Source organism: Giraffa tippelskirchi, chromosome 9, assembly GCF_054371585.1.
Source record: "Giraffa tippelskirchi isolate mGirTip1 chromosome 9, T2T-mGirTip1v1.2.pri, whole genome shotgun sequence".
NCBI lineage: Eukaryota > Metazoa > Chordata > Mammalia > Artiodactyla > Giraffidae > Giraffa > Giraffa tippelskirchi.
Window position 1 is genome coordinate 32,605,626 of NC_137283.1, and position 21,620 is coordinate 32,627,245.

Below are 21,620 nucleotides of genomic sequence, written 5' to 3' on the forward strand. Positions count from 1 at the left end.
CCTCGCATGCTTATGGAAAGTCTCGAATCCCAATATGTTAAGTTTCAGGCAGTGACAGTGACAGTGACATTGATGGCCTAGAAAAGCTTTGGGTTGAAGATAGTCCTTTTCATCACTCCATCACTTAAGCATCAGACCAAGGCTTGAAACATCATCCTGGCTTTTCTGGAGGTTGCAAGAATACCTAGGAGAATTCACTTCCCTTTTCAAAATGAAATAACCACTCCAAAATATCAGGACATACATGGTGCAAGCAAACACCTTTGGTGCAGCTATTGTTGGAAGTGTCCCTGAACTTCCAAAATATCAGTGCTGGAAAAGTTCATATTTTGAAATAATTAATTGTTTTCAGAAAGTTCTATATGCTCCTGGTAAAACAAACAAACAAAAAAACAACCCTCTCAAAATCAGTGCTTTGCATGCTACTAACTCTGACTAGGAATGTTTCAAGTAGAATTCTGATTTGCAGGTGGTAGGGTGGGTAGTGGGGAACTGATTGCTTTTTATACTCCCTTGAATAGTCCAGTACCTGTTGGTGGCCTGTTATAGGCCAGACATGGATCTTTGTGCTGAGGTGTAAGAGTTTAACATTTTGTTATGTTTCAGTGAAAATTCAGTAAGAGACTTACATCCCCATTGTCAGTGCTGCTCTGTTTTGATACTTTGTCCCAAGGACACTCTTGTAATATGCTCTCATAAATAACAGTATATTTCCTGATTGGGAAACAGTATATTTCCTGATTGAGTCATGCAGGTAGATGCATTTGTCAAAATCTGTGGAATAGTACATTTCAGATTTGGGCATTTGACTGCATGGAAATTGTATCTCTTGCCAAAAAGGAACCATAAACAAGTATCAGCTTTAGTTACTGATAGGAGTGCTGAGGGGAACTGCACTGATGCCTGCAACTTACTTTGAAATGCTTGAAAAAATAAGATGAACTGTGTTGGATGGAGAGATTTGGAATAAAGCAAATGTAGTTAAATGTTAGCACCTAAAGAATTCAAGTGGTGAGTATGTAGATGTTTACTTGTAGTTCAACTTTATTTTAAAATGTGATTGGTAATTTTAATAACAAAATGTTTGGGGGAAAAACCCAATAACGAGGCTCTGTGGAAGAACTAAAGCACCGTCTAAAGAATTATTTTTCTTGCTGAAACATTCTTACTGTGCTTCTTGCTAGCTGTGTGACTCCAGATAATTCAGCCTCAGTGAAGTTGTTGAATGTGAGTAATGAATACACTTAGCACAAATCTTACTCCACAGTAAACACCTGATAAATACTGTGATGATAATTCCACAGTGCAAAAGAAGTGGTCATTATGTGTCTGGCACTCTCACTTGGTCATTTCCAGAGGAATGAGGCCGTCTCATTCTGTATCATGATGTGTGTAGCAACAAACACTAGAGAAGGTGTGAGGAGCATGATTGGGCAAACTGAGAGTGACTACACTAAGTGTGACAGAGCGCCTCCCGAGCTCTGTGGCTCCCCTTCGGTGTGGCATCTGCTTTGAACTAGAAGGCTCTTCAGAGGAAAGGTAGCATCTGCTTTGTTAGACTTTGTAGCATTCCCGAGTCGATGTTGACTTAATTCATCACAAAAATCGCTCTCTTTGTGTATGGCCAAGGCATTCCGTTTTGAGGTTGTCATGTTTTAGCTTTATGGACAGATACCTGGGGAATTCGTCTAGGGTAGCATGATCTCCTTTCGTCCCCACAGTGGAATCATGTTTATACATTATGACAGCCTGTTCCAAACTCCTGCTGGGAGGCAAAGAGAACGGGTCAGGGACCTGGAAAAAGCTACAGGTGGATTTAGGAGCACCAGCAGTGGGGGATGAAAGGAATATTTCAGGTAATTCTGTGGGTGTGCTGTTTACTTCCAAGTGTCTAATATCATACTCCTAAAAATTAAGGTAAAAAACAGTAAAAACAAACAAACAAACAAAACAACCACCTAAAAACTGTGTCGGTGAGGGAGAGTGGGGGAATAGAACAAATATTGGCTACATTTTGAAGGAGAGGTTGGTGGACAGGAGGAATAGACTTACTCTGGTAACTTTCCAGCTGCCATAATGAAATCTGAATCTTGAGTCTAAATGTCTCCTAATGATTGGGATTCCAGAGGGTATCCTCATATAGGACTGCTTGGTGGGTCAAGTGTGAAACAGAATTTGATTTGTCTGCCACACTAATACCATTGGAGAACTACTTAAAACCTGCCAGAATTTTTTTTTACCACATCCTGATCCCAGCTCTTTTACCACATACTGATGCCGGTATTTTACTGTGTTTTGGGCTTTACAGTTCCAAACTCAACTCAAAAGACTGTGTTAGCTCTTTTCCCCAAGAAATAAAATGCACATCAGCTTGTTAATTCTTTACTTTCTTCTTTTTTAAATTGGAGAATAACTGCTTTACAATTAGTTGTAGTCTTTGCTGTCCATCAATGCAAATCAGTCATAATGATATATATATATATATATCTCCTCTCCCTTTTGAGCCATCCTCCACATTCCACCCCTCTTTAATGTCTTGTTTGTAATACTTGGTCTGGATCATTATGGTATGAATTCTTACTCAAACTAGGCATTTTTTTTTTTTTTTTAATGAAGCAGGAAGTTCCAGAAGAGACCATCCTAATTTGAATGCTTCAAAGATCATCAGAAAGGTTGTTCTGAAGACAGTCTAAGAAAGTAGTTTCTGGCTCTTTGGCTTCTGAGGTCAGGTATAGATCATGTTAGTGATGAGTACACCGATTCTGAGGAATTTAAGTGCATTAAACCTTTTTGGGGAGTGGTTCTGAGGAATGTGGATGGGAGGTGAAATTTAAAGTTAGTCCTTATCTTCTGGCTGTTGAAATGAACTATTGAAACTGAAGTTAGTTATCTTTAGATATAATTAAACATGCACTTACATAAATTGGAAATAATAAAGGGAAAGATCAAAGGAGGAAGGATGGGGAAGAATAAGGAAAAAGAAGGAAACACAGAAAGGAAGAAGAAAACCAAAGAAAGCTGGCATTGCAGGAAAAGGAAGAAGTAATTATTTCTCAGACCACAAAAGTCAGCCAAATATAAACTCTTCTCAGTTCAGGGTAATTGCTTGATTTCATCCCATAGGATGCAATCTAAAGTCTTCCCTGTGTTTAACATTCTAACATTCAAGCAATAGACTTAGGTTTCAAACACAATGAATGGATCAGGAGAGGCAATAAAAGAGTAAGACATTGCAACTTAAAACTTAATGCAATTTGAAAGCTACATAAAAAATTATGCTGGGTCACAGTAGATGTATATATCATGGGAAAGTGGTTCTGAGGTTTTTCATCTTTCTTGGGTGTGGGCCATCCCCTGTTTCTGCTTAACTCCAGAGTGTCATCCAGTACTTCAGCACTTTAAAATGGAAAATAAAACCCCCCTGAGTTCCTGTTTTATAGCAACATCACCAACCCGGTGTTTGGAATTCCATTTCTCTGGCATTTAGGGTGGTTGCACATTTTAAGTCTGGAATATGTGTTTATTTGCAGGTTAGGAGGGGGTGGACATATACTTAACTCTTGCTGTCATTAAACAGCTGCTTAGTTTGAATCTCACTGACCCCTTGGAAGCTTTCAGAACCCTTTTTGAAAGTGTGCCTGATTGGGGGTTTTTTAAAAGCCACCGTGATAAAATTATTAGAGATCTTAAAAGCACTTGGGACAAAATAACTAAATTTAACAAATATATGTGTTTTTTTTTTTTTCACTTATATGCTTTTCTTGAATATGGAGAAATGAACTTTAATATGTAGAGTTTTTCTGAAGATCTGAAATAAGAAATTTGAGTGCTGAATCCTTGGCATGCTTGACTGGTTTATTTGAAGCAGTGCTATAGTGGTTTCTAATTTAAATAGGTAACTGCAGCAGCCAAGTAAGTATAGCCGAGTAGCCTTTCTTAGCTGTTTACCCGTTGGTATCTTCACTTCCTGGCTTTATCTACCTAGAAAACTCACAGCTCTTCTCTCCATGATTCTTCTGTTCTCGCTCCTGTTTAACTTGACAATTTTTCCCCTTCTCACTGTCCTTAATTCTTGCCATTTATGAAAGCATTCACATTTTTCAGTAATTCTTTGTTTGTATGTCTTTCCTTCAGTAGATGTTAGGTTTCTGAAAGGCAGTGGCTATGACTTTTTAAAATCTTTGTATTCCCTTAGGTGCTCAATAGATGTCTTAAAAAGGCAAAACATTTTTCTTTTGCTGTCAGTTTTTTTGCCTGACACTTTAGGAGGTCACGTTGTAAGATTATGAGCCATGTTTCTTGAAGGTGTTTTCTGGAGGCCTGCTCAAATATAGACATCCTGACCCCACAGAGAAAAACTATAAAGGCTCATACAGAAAGGAACATTTAAATATTCAAGACAAACCACTATAAATAACTGCCTATATTTATCTCACATTTTTAAAGTCTCAGTTTTATTTTTTTATGACAGCCCATGATAATTGTAAAAAGTTTGCATCAGTACTGAAAGGTACCAATAATACTCCTCCTGACCTCCTTGAGATAACCTTAGTTAATAATTTGATTATTGTCCATTTCGATTTCATTATGACTGTATAACTATTCACAAAAGTGAATATTTATTTTTAAATATTGTTAGCTCAGTTTAAAGCTTATAGTGTCTGTGGACATTTCACTGTGTTTTTGCATAAAGATTTACTTAAATCATGTTGTTGTTTAGTTGTTAAGTCATGTCTGACTCTTTGCGACTCCATGGACTATAGCCTGCCAAGTTCCTCTGTCCATGGAATTCTCCAGGCAAGAACACTGGAGTGGGTTGCCATTTCCTACTCCAGGGGATCTTCCTGACCCAGGAATCGAACCCACAACTCCTGCTTGGCAGGTGGATTCTTTACCACTGAGCCACCACGGGCCCTAATAAATAAATACAGTATCTGTATTGTTTCATCATGTGGATATGTACAATTTGTTTTCCAATCCCACATGTTCAAATACTGATGGGCATTTTGGTTGTTTTCACTGTTACCCTCTTATAGTTACATTGCAGTGAAGATCCTTATTTCTGTAGTCGATTTTCACAGAATTGGGATTGCTCTACCAAAGGGTGTTCTGTGCATATTGGACAGATGGACCTCCTAATTGTCTTAGAATATTCCAGGTTTCTTAACCATCATGAATTTTTCAGAAGCATAGAACAGATGCCCAGTACTATTCCTTGATTTGCATTGGACTCTGGAGTCTGTGAGAAGGATTTTGAATGTATTCTGCAATTGTACAATCAGGGCCTGTCTGGAGAAGGGGTCTCCAAAGAGCGGAGCGGCTTAGAAAAATGCATTGTTCTTGTGAGATCTCTGTAAGGAAAGGGGATGGCTGGGCAGCAGGAGCTACAGCTCCTAAGGCACAGGATTGTTAGGTTTGATTGATCCTGGTCTTTCGTGGAGACTGTGTCCTCTGGGACAGAGACTGTGCTGAAAAGGAAAAAGCTGTTTCACCAGGGGCTCCACCACTCTGCTTCAGAAGTTCCCTGAGGGGGCCCACCTGTGAGAAGTTGGGGGATCTTTCTTGAGTAGGGGAAAAGGGTGGCAGTGTGGTCAGTAGACCATGGGCAGCAGAATGAGGACAGCAAACAGGCAGTGGGGCTGATTCCAGACAGTAGCGCTTGAGACCGTCTCTCACCAAGTGGAGAGCCAGATAGAGGAATGGGTTTAAATAAGAGAAGATAGTGAACAGACAAAATTTCTAATCATGAAGGTGAAAAATTTCAGAATACTAGTAGTGTTGATCTGAAAGTGAAGGATACATCTTTTAATGTGGATGCAGCCAGGCAATGTATGTTACATACATTTTAAATGTTATAGTCTTTCCACTTGGCTCTGAAAATAAAACCTTTGTGAGTTTATCTTCCCATATCAATTCTGAGCATTGCCACCTTTTCCTCCCTGTTCATCACTGGTTCAGATCAACAAGAGATCCCCTTATATTTTTATATTATCAAGTAGCTTCCAGTTGTCTGCCTCTGAAGCTGGGATATACTCTTGCCCAGGATAGGTTCTCCAGAAACTATCAAAAATGTTAGTTCGGAACCTGCCATCAGTCATGGTCTTTGCTTTTTGATGCCTGTATTATTAGCTCTAGTGATTTATGCTGTGTCAGCTTCATTAAGGTGGAACTCTGTCTCGCAGAATTTCCTTCCCTGTATAATTCAGGTTAGAATTGGCTACATATGGGATTGCACAGAATTTGGAATGCAGCTATTACTCTGTGATGCAGTGATGGGCAGATGTAGACATGCTGGCAAGAGGGTCCAACCTGTCTTTGCTGTTCTGTGCTCCATGTCTAGCAATTTTTCTCAACTGCTGACCTTGCTGATCAACATGAACACAAACCCACTTGGCAACAAGTCCCATACCCTTCTCTGTGAGTCTTGGATATGCTCTGATTGGCTGGTTGGTGACTCTTATGATCCTTCAACTTCCACTTTCACATCTTCCCTTTCTCAGTATCTTTTACAAATTCAGCTTTAATTCCTATAATAAATCTCTTATCCATAACTCACAGTGGTTCTGCTTCCCTAATTGAACCCGACTGAAGACATCTTTGCCTTAAAAGTCAGGGGAAAAATGATCTTTTTAATAGCTAGTTTTCTTTTATCATTCTTTCCTTTCAAATGTACCACAAAACACTGTAGAAATGCTATTGAAGTTCATAAATGCTTTTCATCATCTATGACTATTTCCAGGATATGTTGAAGTTACAAATGTTACACAGGTATTTTTATTACTAGTGTATATCATTAATCCCTACTATAATCTACATAGAGATTTCTTTTTCTGAAGAAGCTTGTTTGTTCTGAAAGATCGTCTTTTTCTCCCCAAGTGGTTTCATTTGCAGAAGGTTTGTTTAATGTCCTGTGGTTTCAGTCTTAGAGTATTAGGCTTTTTTTTTTTGCTACAGGTGCTTAAATAAGGTCTTGTTAATTTTGCCATCAATGACAGGAAGTTCTATCCTTAATCTTTCTTATAGAAACATATCTTTTAATCTAGTAGGCAAAATAAAAGATTGGTGTATAAGTGCTAAAGGATAGAAAAGGTAAGATATTACAACTGAATAGAGCCTTTCTGGAGGTAATTTTTATCTAGCTTTGAAATTTTTATCACAAATGGAGTGTGTATTAATGGTTTATAAAAAGAATTAATAGCACCAGGGACAAGGTCAGAAGAATAGGCTAATTTATCATTATAGATTTTAATGAAGCCTATAACATAGTATTACATATACAGTATTTTTAAGAGTATGGCAGTTTGAAAAAAACAATGATTTATCAAACTAATTGTATGTGTGCGCGCTCAGTTGTTTCTGACTCTTTGCAACTCCATGGACTGGAGCCTGCCAGGCTTCTCTCTCCATGGACTTCTCCAAGCAAGACTATAGGAGTGGGTAGCTGTTTCCTCCTCCAGGGGATCTTCCAGACTTGGGGATCATACCTGTGTCTCTTGCATCTCCAGGTGGATTCTTTTACCACTGTGCCACCTGGGAAGCCCAGTTTTATAGGAACTCAAATTAAAATGATTCCCTTGAAAGTAAAACTGTTTCATGTTAAGATAATATTATTATCTCCTTTATAATCAATAAACTGTTCAAGTGAGCATTATCATGCCTCCACAGTGTCCAAACGAAGGAATTATTTTAGATAATATGAAGTTAATTGACTATCATATTCAATAGAAAATTAAGATTTAGAACTTACATAAAAAAGCCTTATCAGTGAAGAATGTTTTAATGTAAAATAATCTCTCCCTGGACAACTTCCTGTTTGTATCATAAAACTCCTGTGCTGGAGAGTCTTACTTTCATCTTTTGCTTCTATTTGTAAATCACTGCTGTAAGTACGTGTAATTTAACTCTTTTATGTAATTTAAGTCTTTAAGTCTCTAAGTAGCATACTGATACAGAGTCAAGTATCTCCAATTCTGTTTCAGTCTAGGGATGTGACCAATGGTGAAATGACTTACTCCGACATCTCATATGTTTAAAATTCTCTATCCCAGTGTTTGTGAGCCCTTGTCAGAGTTATTGAAAGTTGAAATAGTTGTTTGGTTTCAGAATCAGTCTTCTTCACAGCGAGTGACCTAGTCACAATCAAAGGAAATAGGTAAGTCAGTCTGTAGGAGATATTACAGTAATGATTGAAGATGGGTAATTCACCATCTTCAGGTTCAGGTTCTGTAGTTGTAACGAAAACAGGGATGTTAGCCGATTTCTTTTGGGAAATTGCCACTTGAGTCTCCATTATCACCCTATAATTGTATGCTCTTTATTAAGATTCATCTTTTCATAGTGTCTTTCAGCTCTTCTCTTGCCTCCCTCTCCCCTTTCTCCTTGCCTTCCATTTGTAATAGGTAAATCTGAAATACATTTACTTTCTTCTGTTAAGAATTCTATCAAACCTCTTGAAAGGTGATCACTGTGCTCAAAATTATGCAATGCAGTTGTGCTGAAAACTAAATATTCCAATATTGCTTGTCAGTGAATCATAGAAATCATAGTTCCCCCCAAAGCTCCAGTGTTACTGACTCAAAATAGATGATCATGGCGGAAGTCATCTCGCTGTAGTATTGGCATGGAGAGTAACACATTTTATATTTAGGAAGTATTATATTTTGAAAGAACAATGCTGAATAAAAACCAGTTCAGTAATACAAATATTTGGTTCAATACCAAACTGTTTAAAAGGGATAGCTGAAAATAGCTTACTCTTATTGATATTCTTGGCTAACATTTCAGACGTTTGCTGTGGTCCATTTGTGTTCTGGTTCTGAAGTGTATCTTGTAAACATTATTTTGCATTAATATATTTTCAGAATTCCATCTCTGAAAAACAAAGTGAGCTAGTTCTACAAAGCTTTTCTAATTAAAATGTTTCTTATTTATTCTATTTAGGCTTTGTTGTTGCTGTTCAATCACTCAGTTGTGTCCCACTCTTTGCAACCCCATGGACTGCAGCACACCAGGCTTCCCTGTCTTTCACTATCTCCTGAAGTTTGCTCAGACTCATGTCCATTGAGTTGATGATGCCATCCAAATATCTCATCCTTTGTTGCCTCCTTCACCTCCTGCCCTCAATCTTTGTCAGTATCAGGGTCTTTTCTAATGAGTTGTCTTTTTACATCAGGTGGCCAAAGTATTGGAGCTTCAGCTTCAGCATCAGTCCTTCCAGTGAATATTCAGGGTTGATTTCCTTTAAGATCGACTGGTTTGATCTCCTTGCAGTCCAAGGGACTCTCAAGAGTCTTCTCCAGCACCACACTTCATAAGCATCAATTCTTCAGTGCTCAGCCTTCTTATGGTCCAAATCTCACATTTGTATGTGACTACTAGAAAAAGGGAATCAGTCCTTTAGGACTGTATTGTAATTATATAATTACAAAAAACTGTATTGTAAGAGGGAGAATGAGAAGAAAACAGTGAGAAAGTATTTTAATGCAGCTAATAGAATGAAATAAAACTGTGGCTTACAGAGTTTCCTTTAGGTTTTCTTAATGGCTATAAATTTTGTTCTCTTAAGTGATATGGTATTTGGAAGTATTACATATCTATTAATTTTATCAGATATGTCTCTTATAGTACTTTTTTCTCCTAAAATATATATATATATATATATATATATATATATATATATGAATTATAGTAAACTGGTTTCCATCAAACCCAGTAGAAACCCTTGCCCTAAGCACTGTTCATTATCAGAAACTCATCAGGAAGGAAACAGAATAAAGGAGATGTATTGCATATTTAGGCTACTTTATGTAAGAGGATCATTTAAGAGTCGGGAATTTGGAGTTAAATAGACTTCAGTTTTACCAGTAATATGGTTATTAATGTATAGATGCAATCTATATCTGTACAAAATCTATTGGAGGAGAGTTTTACCCCTCTCTGTCTCTTTTTAGCTTTATATCCTATAGTACAGTTAGATCACCTTCTGTATTCATGCAAAAATTGAATTTCCTCATTGAGATATTATTTATTTATTTATTTATGGCTGTGCTGGGTCTTTGTTGCTGCATGCAGGCATTCTCTAGTTGCAGTGAGTAGGGACTACTCTCTCTTTGTAGCTTACGGACTTCAGTAGTTGTGGTACGTGGGCTTAGTTGCTCTGTGGCATGTGGGATCAAACCCTTGTGCCCTGCATTGGCAAGTGGATTCTTAACCACTGGACCACCAGGAAAGTCCCTGGAATAGTCTTTTGTAATTCTCTTTGGAAACAGTGAGTTAATGTTAAAAAAAAAATGGAAATTTGTATGAGTTTTTGGAGAAGTTAGATTTTTTAAATAAAATGGAAACAGTGACACTTGGTAAATACTAAATGAAAAAGCCAGTTACTGTTCAGTAGAATCTGGTCACTTAATTTTCAACAGTTTGAGTAAATAATCACATGAATTAAATTACTTTATATGAGTTTCCCTCAAGACAAGACAAACTTATTTTACTTTGGCTACTGACATACTATATTGCTTTATTATCATTTGAGAACTAACCAGAAGAGGTGATTGTAGTGAACTTATTTTTAGCCTGTGATATAAATTGCAGAAGATATACCTAGATTTGACAGAGTCTCTTTCTTTCCCTTTCTCCATGCACCAATATGTGTCTTCACAGTCTCCAAAGTGGTTGCTTGATCTACCGACTGGGTGGCATGCAGTCCTTTGATAAGTGATCAATAGTGATGTGAATAATTGACAACACTTTTATTGAGCTTACAACTGTTTCTCTGTCTTGATGGTTAGTGCCTAAAACTTAACTAATCAAGCCCATGTAATGTCAGTTAACATTGCCCATTTAGGTAGTCTGCATGGCTTTGAAGTTTTGCTGCTGGAAAGCTTGGAGAGGAAAGCATCTCTTTTTTCAGATTCATGAGGTTGTGAAAAATGATAGTGGCAATGGAATGCTAGCTGTTTTTAAAGAATTTGAGGAAAACGCAATTAAAAATTGAGTAAACAGCAGAAGTGTTTTTTCCACGTAATATCTTCAAAGGGAAATTGGAAATTTTTTTCTGAATTCTACTTTTGCTGAATTGCTGAAAATAATTATGATACTATAATAGCTATAATATTTTGACTCTTTGTTTTAAATGTGCCAGACTTTGAGATGAGTACTTTACCTACTCTCTTCATTTATTTTCACATCATTCTAACACTGTAAATTGTTATGACTATTTTATAGTTGGACGTGTTACTTTTACTTTTCTGAATCTCATTCTCTTCTCAATAAATAAAGGAATAGGCAGAGTTGGAGATTTTAACTAAGTCTGTTTTACACCAAAGTTCTTATCTTACTACTACTCCTACATGCAGTAGCCTAAATGCACAATAAATTCATTTTACTTGGTTCCATTCCTAGTAAGGGTTTGATAATGAGCAGTAACAATAACTTGACTTCTACTCAGTTTGATGGGAACCAGTTTATTCTAAGACATTGTTTGACTAATGTGATGATTCATATCCAGGACAGAAGCTATTGTCAGAGGTTATAGAGGGCAGCAAAGAAGGAGCTGTGTTTGCTTCTGAGAGAAAGTGAACCTTGATTTTTTGAGTGTGAGCAAATGTAAGAAGACCAACCAATAAGATTATGAACCTTAATAATCTGATTACATCAGCTAGAGTGACTGTTTTACCCAGTGCCTTCATAGTGTCAAATCCTTCCATAGCTCTCCCATTTCCTTCTTGAAAATACCTGTGGCTCCTTCTCTTTGAACTTTTGCCTGCTTTCCTATGTGTAACAGTAACGATGGTTTAGTTCAGTTCAGTTCAGTCTCTCAGTCGTGTCCGACTCTTTGTGACCCCATGAGCTGCAGTACGCCAGGCCTCCCTGTCCAACACCGACTCCCGGAGCCTACCCAAACTCATGTCCATTGAGTCGGTGATGCCATCCAACCATCTCATCCTCTGTCGTCCCCTTCTCCTGTCCTCAATCTTTCCCAGCATCAGGGTCTTTTCAAATGAGTCAGCTCTTCACATCAGGTGGCCAAAGTATTGGAGTTTCAGCTTCAACATCAGACCTTCCAGTGAACACCCAGGACTGATTTGCTTTAGGATGGAGTGATTGGATCTCCTTTCAGTCCAAGGGATTCTCAAGAGTCTTCTCCAACACCACAGTAGTGGGAGTAACGATGGTAGTACTGGCTAAAATAGCCAACATTTACATACCTTGCATGAATGGTGGCAGATTCCATTACTTTTTACCATTTCTGCTTGAATGGAAATAATCATTTTGGTTCTTCACAATATACAAAGATAATAAAATGAACTAACTGATCATGGTGATAAGTTTTCATTACTCAATATGAGTTTTTAGGCTGTTAGGGTAGTCACATATATTTTCTAATTTAATTCTTGAACCAACCCTGAGTGTTGCGTCATAACTGAGTAAACTGAGTCTTAAAGACATTAAGTAACTTGTCCATTGTCACACAGCTGGGCAAAAGCTGAAGCCTTGATTAAAACCTGGGTCTGCAATTTTAAACCTGGTGTGCCAAACCAGAAAACGGTTAGAGCCATATCAGAGATTGTCTGATTTCATTCTCTAATTTTAGATAAAACTGAATCACATACAGAGAATGATAATTGTGACTGAAGGGTGTGTACTATTTGGTTTATTAAACACATTTAATTTGTGGGTTGCTTTTTTTTTTTTCCCCATTTTGTTGATTGGACAAGGGTTTATTCCTATTGGCTGATGGTCCTTCCTCTATCACTGGGCTGCTTCACACACCCAGCTTTCCCAGCAGACCCATAAACATGTTTGAGTGTATGACTGGTCTCAAATGTCAAGAGCGGACCATTCACTCTTTCCTTGAGTGTTTTGACAAAGAAAGATTCCACAGCTGCTTTGCTCTGGGATATTCTGTTACCCTGCCAACACTGATAAAATACTGTTTACTTTTAGTTTTAATCCATTTCTTCCTCCCTTACCCAACCCTACTGATACATAGAACAACTGCTCAGAAAACTGTTGGGTTTCCAAGAAAACAGCTATTAAATACTCCCTTTGCAACTTTTCTTTAAAACTTTCCTCCGAGTAAACCAGTCTTCCCTTTGACATCTCAGATGGCTGACAGGTAGTTAGGTCCTCTGACTGGCAGATTGGTGTCTCTGTCACATGGGAGTGTCATTACACAGTAGAATTAATACTTCCAGCCTGAATTTATTTAGCATCTTCTGACACTTAGAAGAACAAGGGAACACATGCCTTGTTCCCCCTTGGGATGGTTGAGAATTAGATTAAACTGGCAAGAAATATTTGAATGTCCTCAGTAAACAGACTTTGTATTTAGGTGTATTGATGTTTTTTGAAGTTCTTTATTGCCTTCATTTTCAAAGTTGTTTTGAGAGAGCTTTTGCCAGTCACTTTTGGAAGTTATGTCATTACCACTTGCTGGTTGCTAAAAAAAAGAATTTTAAATTGGCTACTAACTCTGGATTTTCTTTTGCAGATGCAAAAGAAATTGTTTTAAAAGCCCAGATCTTAGCTGGCGGAAGAGGAAAAGGTGTCTTCAGTAGCGGTTTGAAAGGAGGCGTTCATTTAACAAAAGAGTAAGCGTGGAGGTTTTAATTCCTTATCTTTGGGCAAAGCAGTTATGGAAGATGCTGCTCATGATGGAAAGGAGCACTGAGAAAGTGGGGCCGGGGCGGGGGTAGGAGCAGTAGGTCACAAATGAATGACATAGACAACAGGTAGAGGGCTCTGCAGTGTCCCAGTTTTCCTTCTCCTGTAAAAGGATTTTTGTTCACTAATTGGTGAAAACTTGACACCCCTTCTGTTCTAGACAATCAGTGAAAACACTTTCTTCTCCTCTTCTGTCACATACCTTTCAATGGTTTACTTTGATCCTTCCCCTTCCCTTTTTCCCTGTCTTTGGGCATTACTTCCCAAGTTGCCCACTATCTTACCTAAGTCTGCTGTTCATTTCAGCATTGTCTGTCTACTATGACTGTAACTTATTTGGGGGGAGGGGAGGACAAACTTAAGCAAAGTTATTTTCATTTCCCTCCCCTCCTCTTCCTTCCTTCTACTCCCGCTCATTCATTCATATGTATTTTGCACTCAGGGAGTGTCTGTACACTGCTAGGCTGCTGCTGCTAAGTCGCTTCAGTCGTGTCTGACTCTGTGTGACCCCATGAACTGTAGCCTACCAGGCTCCTCCATCCATGGGATTTTCCAGGCAAGAGTACTGGAGTGGGGTGCCATTGCCTTCTCTAACACTGCTAGGCACCTGGTATATAAGTAGAAAGTACCATGCATTCTGTGAAAGTGGAAGGTGGGCCCAAGGTGGGTGGATGTAGGGGTATAATATGGACTGTATCTTAAAATTGTTTTCAGTATAAACATTGACTTTCTTTTCTTTCTTCTCTCTTTTTCTCTCCTCTCTTAGCCCTAAAGTTGTGGGACAGCTGGCTAAACAGATGATTGGATATAATCTAGCAACAAAACAAACTCCGAAAGAAGGTGTGAAAGTTAAAAAGGTAATGTGAATGCTTTTGGCCATCTTCTGTGTATGTGTTAAAAAAAAAAAATCATACTTCAGTTTTGACAGAAGCCAATGAAGCAGTACACTTTGTCTATGTGTCATTTTTTTTGAAGCTCACGTAGTTTTTGGTGTAGTATGACTTTGAGGAGAGAGAAAATAGGATTCTAAATTAGTAAGACTGTTTATTATCATCAGGATTTAGTAACGATGGGTAATGATTGAAATAATAATTTCTTCTTTTAGAACACAGACACATTTTGTTTAAAGTCAAAAAGGACTTAACATGACAGTTCCTAGAATCGGTGAGGGATATTCTCTGCTTCTTCACAGCCCCACCCTTATCCAGTATATCAGAATTACTGTGCTTGTTTTGGTGGTTTTTCTGTGTTCCCCTGTAACTTATTTTGAGGTTATTACCATTTTGACTCACTGTTATTACTGGGAGTATGTGATATTAGTGGGATCTGCTGGGACATCCAAGTGTGTACAGGGCACATACTTGTACACACACACAGAAAATAAAGTCTAAAGCAAAGTGGCCCACCTCAGCCATGACACTGACTGGTAGATCTGAGAACAGAGCCTAACTTGCCCTCCTGTCAGTCTGTTTGGCCTTGCTGAACTCCCTGTCATGTATCAAGGCACCAGAACTGACTGCCTGATTTTCAGGATCCAGTGCAAAATGAAAAATGTGAGATTCTTGTTCAAATTTCAAGTTGGCTACAGCAGAACATCAAATCAGAGACCAGGATAGGGACCTTCTGGCATGCAGGCCTGGGTGACCGCACAGGTCACTCATTCTAGGCCTGGGAGATGACTAGAAGGCCCCATCATGACATCGTAACAGCAGATTAGGGCCCAGTATTTTGGGAAAGCAACTGTCTGCTCCACGGACACAGCATCACATGGATTATCACATGATAATCTCTTCTAGAGTGCCATTCTTCAGGCAGTTGAGGCAGTGCATTCCGTTTTTACATTTCAGAGGGAGTTGTCTGGAAAATGTTTGATATGACGGTCCCCAGAAATCACCAGCTGGGTCTTCTTAGCATACTTAGCTTACCAAGCACACTGCCTTGGTCCTGAAAAGGAAACTGAGCTGGAGGGAGATGGGGATACTGGTGGGTTGTTAGCCCCTTCCCTCTAAGAACACAGAGCCTTTCTGACGGTTGAGGAAGTGCACAGACAAAACTGGCTCTGGTTATTTCCCTTTCCCAGTGCCTCGCAGCTAGATACAAAAACTATTTATATCTTACAGTGGTTTTGAAGAATTATTTTTGTTCAGCTCAGCACCATACTTTTATTTTCCCCTTTATACTGGTTATAGCCTCTACCTATATAACTTGTTCAAAATTTGTTTATAGGAATATGATTAGTGGTTTTGTTTGTAGGAATTTATTGTTTTTTATGGACACATGGAGTTTGAGATTAGAGTTTGTGATACCTTTAAAAAGCATATAAAATACACATAAGACGATTCACACACACACATTATATACATGCATAAAATTAGTTCATAGATAGGTTCCTGAAATCTTGGGGATAAGTGCATTCTTGTAAATAGAATCATTGCCAAGAAATGACTAGAGTGGTATAGTTTAAGTATTTTTTTCCCTGATTGCAAAAGTGATTAACATGAGAAAAATTCCAATAGTACAGAAATATAAAAATTAGAGAGTTAAATTTTCTTCTGTTCTCACCTCCTAGAAATAATTGTTAAATATTGTTTCTGTCCTTTTCCCATGTAAAATATGTATTACCACATCCTTGAAACAGTAATGTTATATATACTTGAAGGAACCTGCATTTTTTTTTTAACTTTTTTTTTTTTTAATAAATTTATTCATTTTAGTTGGGGGCCAACTACTTCACAACATTGTAATAGCCCTTGCCATACACTGACATGAATCAGCCATGAGCCCACATTTTTAAAAAACATTTTTATTGAGGTATAATTTGCATACCATAAAATTCACTCATTTAAAATGTATGACTTCAGCAGTTTTAATAAATTTACGGAGTTGACAGCTACTACCACAATCTAATTTTTGAACATTTCCATCAACCAACCCCCAAATTTCCCATCCATTTACAGACAATTCCTATGCCTACTCCCAGCCTGGGGAAATACTAATCCAGTGTGTCTATATTGATTTTATTTTTAATAAGATATGATTCACATACCATATAATTCATCCATTTAAAATGTGCAGTTAAGTAGTTTTTAGTATATTCTTGGGTTGTGCAACCATCACCACTATCCAATACCAGAACACTTTCATCACCCTGAAAAAAGAAACCCATACCCATTGGAAGTCATTCTCCATTGTCTTTCCACCCCTTGGAAACTATGAAGCTATTTTTTATATTCATGTATTTGCCTATTCTGGCCATTTCATATCAATGGAATCTTTCAAGCCTTTTTTTGTCTGGCTTCCTTCACTTAGCATATTTTCAGGGTTCATCCATGTTGTAGCATATATCAGTACTTCATACATTTTTATGGTTGAATAATATTGCTTTGTATGACTATAACACATTTGGTTTATTCATTCATCAGTTGATGAACAATTAATTGTATTGTTACCACTTTTGAGCTAGCATGAACTTTTGTGTATGCATTTTTGTGTGAACATTCATTTGTGTTTTCATTCTTCCTGAGTAGAGCTTTGGGGGTGAAATTCCTGGGTTAAATGGTAATTCTATGCTTAAGTTTTTGTGGAACCATCAGAATGTCTTCCAAAGTGACCATGCCATTTTACATTCCCACCAGCAGTGTACGTTTAGTCATTCAGTTATGTCTAACTCTTGTGACACCATGGAACGAGCCCACCAGGCTCCTCTGTCCATGGGATTTCCCAGGCAAGAATACTGGAGTGGGTTGCCATTTCCTTCTCCATGCAGTTTTAATTTATGGAATCTTGGACATCAATCAGAAGTCCCCAGATGATAGAAACTTTAGGTCTTAGTTTGTTTAAGAAGCTATTTAAGCACATTACTTACATCTGTTCACATTGGGTTTTTTCCTTAAATCTGTGTTTGTAGTGTTTTCCTTGGGATAGTAATGGGGTAGGTGAGACAGTGCTACTACACACGTGTTCCATGGGTCACTACCAGTAATGGTTCCTGTTCGGCAGAGAGTAACTGAGTACCCTGTTAATCTTATCTAATTGCTGTTCTGTTACAAATAGTTTGTGCACCGGCTCTCATCCACATACTATAGTCTGAATAACATGATATATCAAAAACAAAACAAAATGAACAGACAGTAAGAAACATGAAAAACAGATTCATTGCTCAAGGGTAAAGTACGTGAAAAAGGTTCTCCATTTTGAAAGACTCCACGAAAAGGCTGTGTTGATACAGTTTCTATCTGTCACAGATAAAGATGATTGAAATATGTTTAACTGAGCTTCTCATGACATGAGTGTTCACGGAGTCCATTTAAGTTCTCTCTGTCATAATTCCTAAAGGATTTCAACATCCTGGGTCATATGAAGGGCATCTTAATGGCAGAAAATTTGTCTGTATATAAAATTCCATGAATTATCTATTGAAAATCATCATTTTCTTGGGAATGTTTTCTTAAAGAGTGATGGACTATTTCTACCAAGCAAGAGCTATTTGAGACAGCAGCTGGTCTTTACAAATAGAAATTTGATAGAATATAGAGCACATCTGTCAACACTTGAGAAAATTAAGAATAGGACACTTGAATGACACTTATCCTAAAAAGTTATAACACTGCGTTGTTATAATAACTACTGAAAGTTGTTAAATCTGGTTCACTAGACTAGCTGTGTATTAGAAAGTGAGCTTGAAATAAAAATGGTTCTCTGAAAATCCTAACACTATGTGCCAAGAAATATTTCTTACAAACTCATGAGCTACCATTTATGATAGAAGAATCACTATGAAGCCCCTTCTAAGGTACTCTATTTTTAACCAGTCATAAATTCTATAGATGTGTGAAAAGGAATTAATTGTATTCATTACATTATAGCTTTCTAGGTCATCATATATTTATCCCACTTCAAGTGACTTAAAAATTAGTGCTTTTGTGGCTTCTAGGGAGCTAAACTCTATTATTATTTAATCAGTAACATTTTTTGGTGAAGCGTATTACTGAATTCCTTTTTAGGAAAAGCAATGTATGTGATTTTATTATTTTAACTTCTAGTGCTGATTCTTTATAGATGTTCTTATTTTCTTTTAAAAAGCATCCAAGACATTTTTTTGCTATTTTTGTTGGTAGTGTAAGTTGGTCCAGCATCTCTCTCCAAGGAAATTTGATAGTACTTATCAAAATTTAAATATGAAGAATCTATTGTAAAACCTAGCCATTTTGTATTTATATCCATTGACCAGGGGGATACTAAAACAATGTAGCAAAGCTATACATACAGAAATAATCATCGAGGTAGCATTTTTAGAAACACAAGTCCACATAAATGTCTGTCAGCCAGGACAAGGTCAAATAAATATTGACATATAAGTACAATGTAGTCACAATGAAGAGAGAAGACCTTGTACAATCTAAGTTATAGTATTAAGATAATAAACAAAAAGGAAGAAAGAGAGGCATTTGAGCATGTGTAATATTTATCCGTGTGCAAGATAACTCCATGGCAATGCTTACCGATGCACAGGGAAGAGGTAAAAATTAGTAGTGGATTTTCCTGGCAGGGCTGCTTCGTGCCTTTGTTAAGGTTGTGCAGAGCAAAAAGGACCTGGCTGGAGCGTGCGTGGAGAAGGAAATCCATCTGTCCAGTTTGCCTCCTGCTCAGTCATGGCCCTGGAATGTGACCACATCCTCATAGAGAAAGGGATGATTTTTTCTGATCATCACAAAGGTTCTGTAGGGATTCATGAACATCCTGACTGCTGGGGCCCAAGGGGTATGTATGCAGGAGGGGACTGCTTTCACTGTCCCCTCTATATACTTTTAGTATTGTCAGCATTTATTTTCGAACAAGCAAATATTATCTTTGTGATTTAAGAGAAAGTGTAAATTGAAATAAAAATACAGTGATCCAAGAGACAGAAGTATCCAAACATAGGAAGCATCAGACACACCATAAAAAGAATCCTTCTTTGGCAAGCAAACTTGATTTCCCACCAGTGCAATCTGAGAAGAATCAGTATAGTAATATATATGTACTGCTAATGTCTCAAATTAAAATAACAGCTGCTTCTCTGGAGTTTTTCTCAAGTGTCAGGGTTTCTGAAAAAGAAAAGGAAGATTAAAGTGGGAAGGTTCCTTGAGGCCAACTGAATACCTGTCACTTGAAAAGTTAACAGGATCAATTAAGGAGGTGAAAATGGGCACTGTGCACCATGAGAGCAGAACTCGCAAATCTCACTGTATTTAAATGAAGCTGTTTGATTTGTGTAGCAAGTTTGTATAGATTTCCAAGTAGAAATCAGCTTGATCCTGACTTAATTGACTTTCCCACTAATGTGGTAGGTGATGGTTGCTGAAGCCCTGGACATTTCCAGGGAAACCTACTTGGCCATTCTGATGGACCGGTCCTGCAATGGCCCCGTGCTGGTGGGCAGCCCTCAGGGGGGTGTTGACATTGAAGAAGTGGCAGCTTCGAATCCAGAACTTATTTTTAAGGTATGTTTAGATTCCTGACTATGTTCTGTTCATTGATTGTATCAGTACAAGCTGTTAAAAACTGAATGTGGTTTCTGAGCCTGGTGTACTGTTTCTGGGACTTGAGGCATGAAGATATAGAGTCCTTTTTCATACTGGATATCTGATAAGAAAAGGTTGGGTAGGTCACAATGTGTGCTTTTCAAGATCTTTTCTGTGCTTTTCTTCTCCCTTCATTCTTTCCTCTTTCTAGCCTTTTCTTCCTCTCTAGTTTCTTTCCATCCAACTTGCCATAAGAATTAACCAATGGGAGAGGAATGTGAAATTTCCATTTCCTCTTGGTTAACTCTGCCTCATTTATATATATGACCCAGAAATTGTCTCCTAGAAATCAGATGTGAACTAGAAACTGTCTCGATGTCTTTCAGTACTGGTAATAAAGCGACTTAGCACAGTGTAAAGTAGAATCTTTCTAAGGCCCAGGTTCTGTTTGTTTCAATCCTTTAAATCTTATGTATGTAGTTTGTTGTTGTTGTTGGGATTGTCCTTTTTTTTTTTTTTTTAAAGATGTTAAGATTAGTTTCTAGTCAAAGAGACTTGAGCTCAAATCCAAACTAACTAGTAAGTGTTTCAGTTTTTTGAATCAGTAAATGAAAATGGGGATAATTCCTTCCCTATAGAATTGTGAAGATTAAATTAGATGATATATTAAAAGTGCTTCTCAACCTGCCTCAGCTATAAGAAGAAAATCCTAAGGTCTTTAGAAATATAACCCTAGCTTTTAATTCCGAGTTCTTAGCATCAAAAAAATCACACAAAACGTTTCTAGTAAAAGCCTTCATTATTTCTTTTAGAAAGTGATTTTTTTTTCCTTCTAAAAAACAAGAATTTTATTTTTTGAAACTCTTTATTTATAAGGTACTATTGGTTTTAAAATATTTTCACCAATGTTGCATATTTAAGTTAACTACTTTGGAAGTTAAATTGAGACTTTACATGCTGGCTTACCAGTAACACCTACTCTTTTTTTTTTTTTTTTTGAAACTAACATGTTTTAAAACAAGTCATTACGTTTGTTAAGAGAGTACATGAAATAATAAATCTAAACAACCCTCATTATCTTGGAGGGAATAGCCCTTTGTAGGCTATCATCAACAGTATTTAAATCATAAGGTAATATTTAACCTATATAAGACAAACTCTGAACTTAACAGCAATATTAGGCAGGAAAAACTTAATTTGGAAGCCTTCCAAAAACATGTCATAAAAATTAACTGACTAAATATTCGTCACTGCCATCTGTATAGTAATTAAAAGTGAAAACTGGCATCCAATCATCTTGTCAGCATGCCACCCTGAAGAATTATATAGTTTTGAAAAGGCTGTTTTATAGATGATGTGCTAATTAAAATATACCCCATAGGCAGCTCTGGTGGCCCAACTCAGAGATTTCTGGAAAGGTGCCACACTTTTAATTACTCATTTGCACATAAA

The 21,620-nt window shown here is 37.4% G+C and overlaps 1 protein-coding gene across 9 annotated transcripts in view; it reads left to right on the plus strand.

Annotated features, from left to right (window-relative positions):
* SUCLG2 (succinate-CoA ligase GDP-forming subunit beta) overlaps positions 1-21,620 on the plus strand; it is a 626,520-nt gene that overhangs the window by 119,932 nt on the left and 484,968 nt on the right. For all 9 annotated transcript variants that reach the window (XR_014064918.1, XR_014064922.1, XR_014064917.1 and 6 more), the window contains exons 3-5: positions 13,493-13,592; positions 14,432-14,522; positions 19,995-20,147. Coding sequence is in view for 2 of the 9 variants with exons in the window: in XM_081528439.1 (XP_081384565.1) it covers positions 13,493-13,592; positions 14,432-14,522; positions 19,995-20,147 (344 nt within the window). In the remaining 7 variants the exon portion in view is untranslated. The remainder of the gene's footprint in view (positions 1-13,492; positions 13,593-14,431; positions 14,523-19,994; positions 20,148-21,620) is intronic.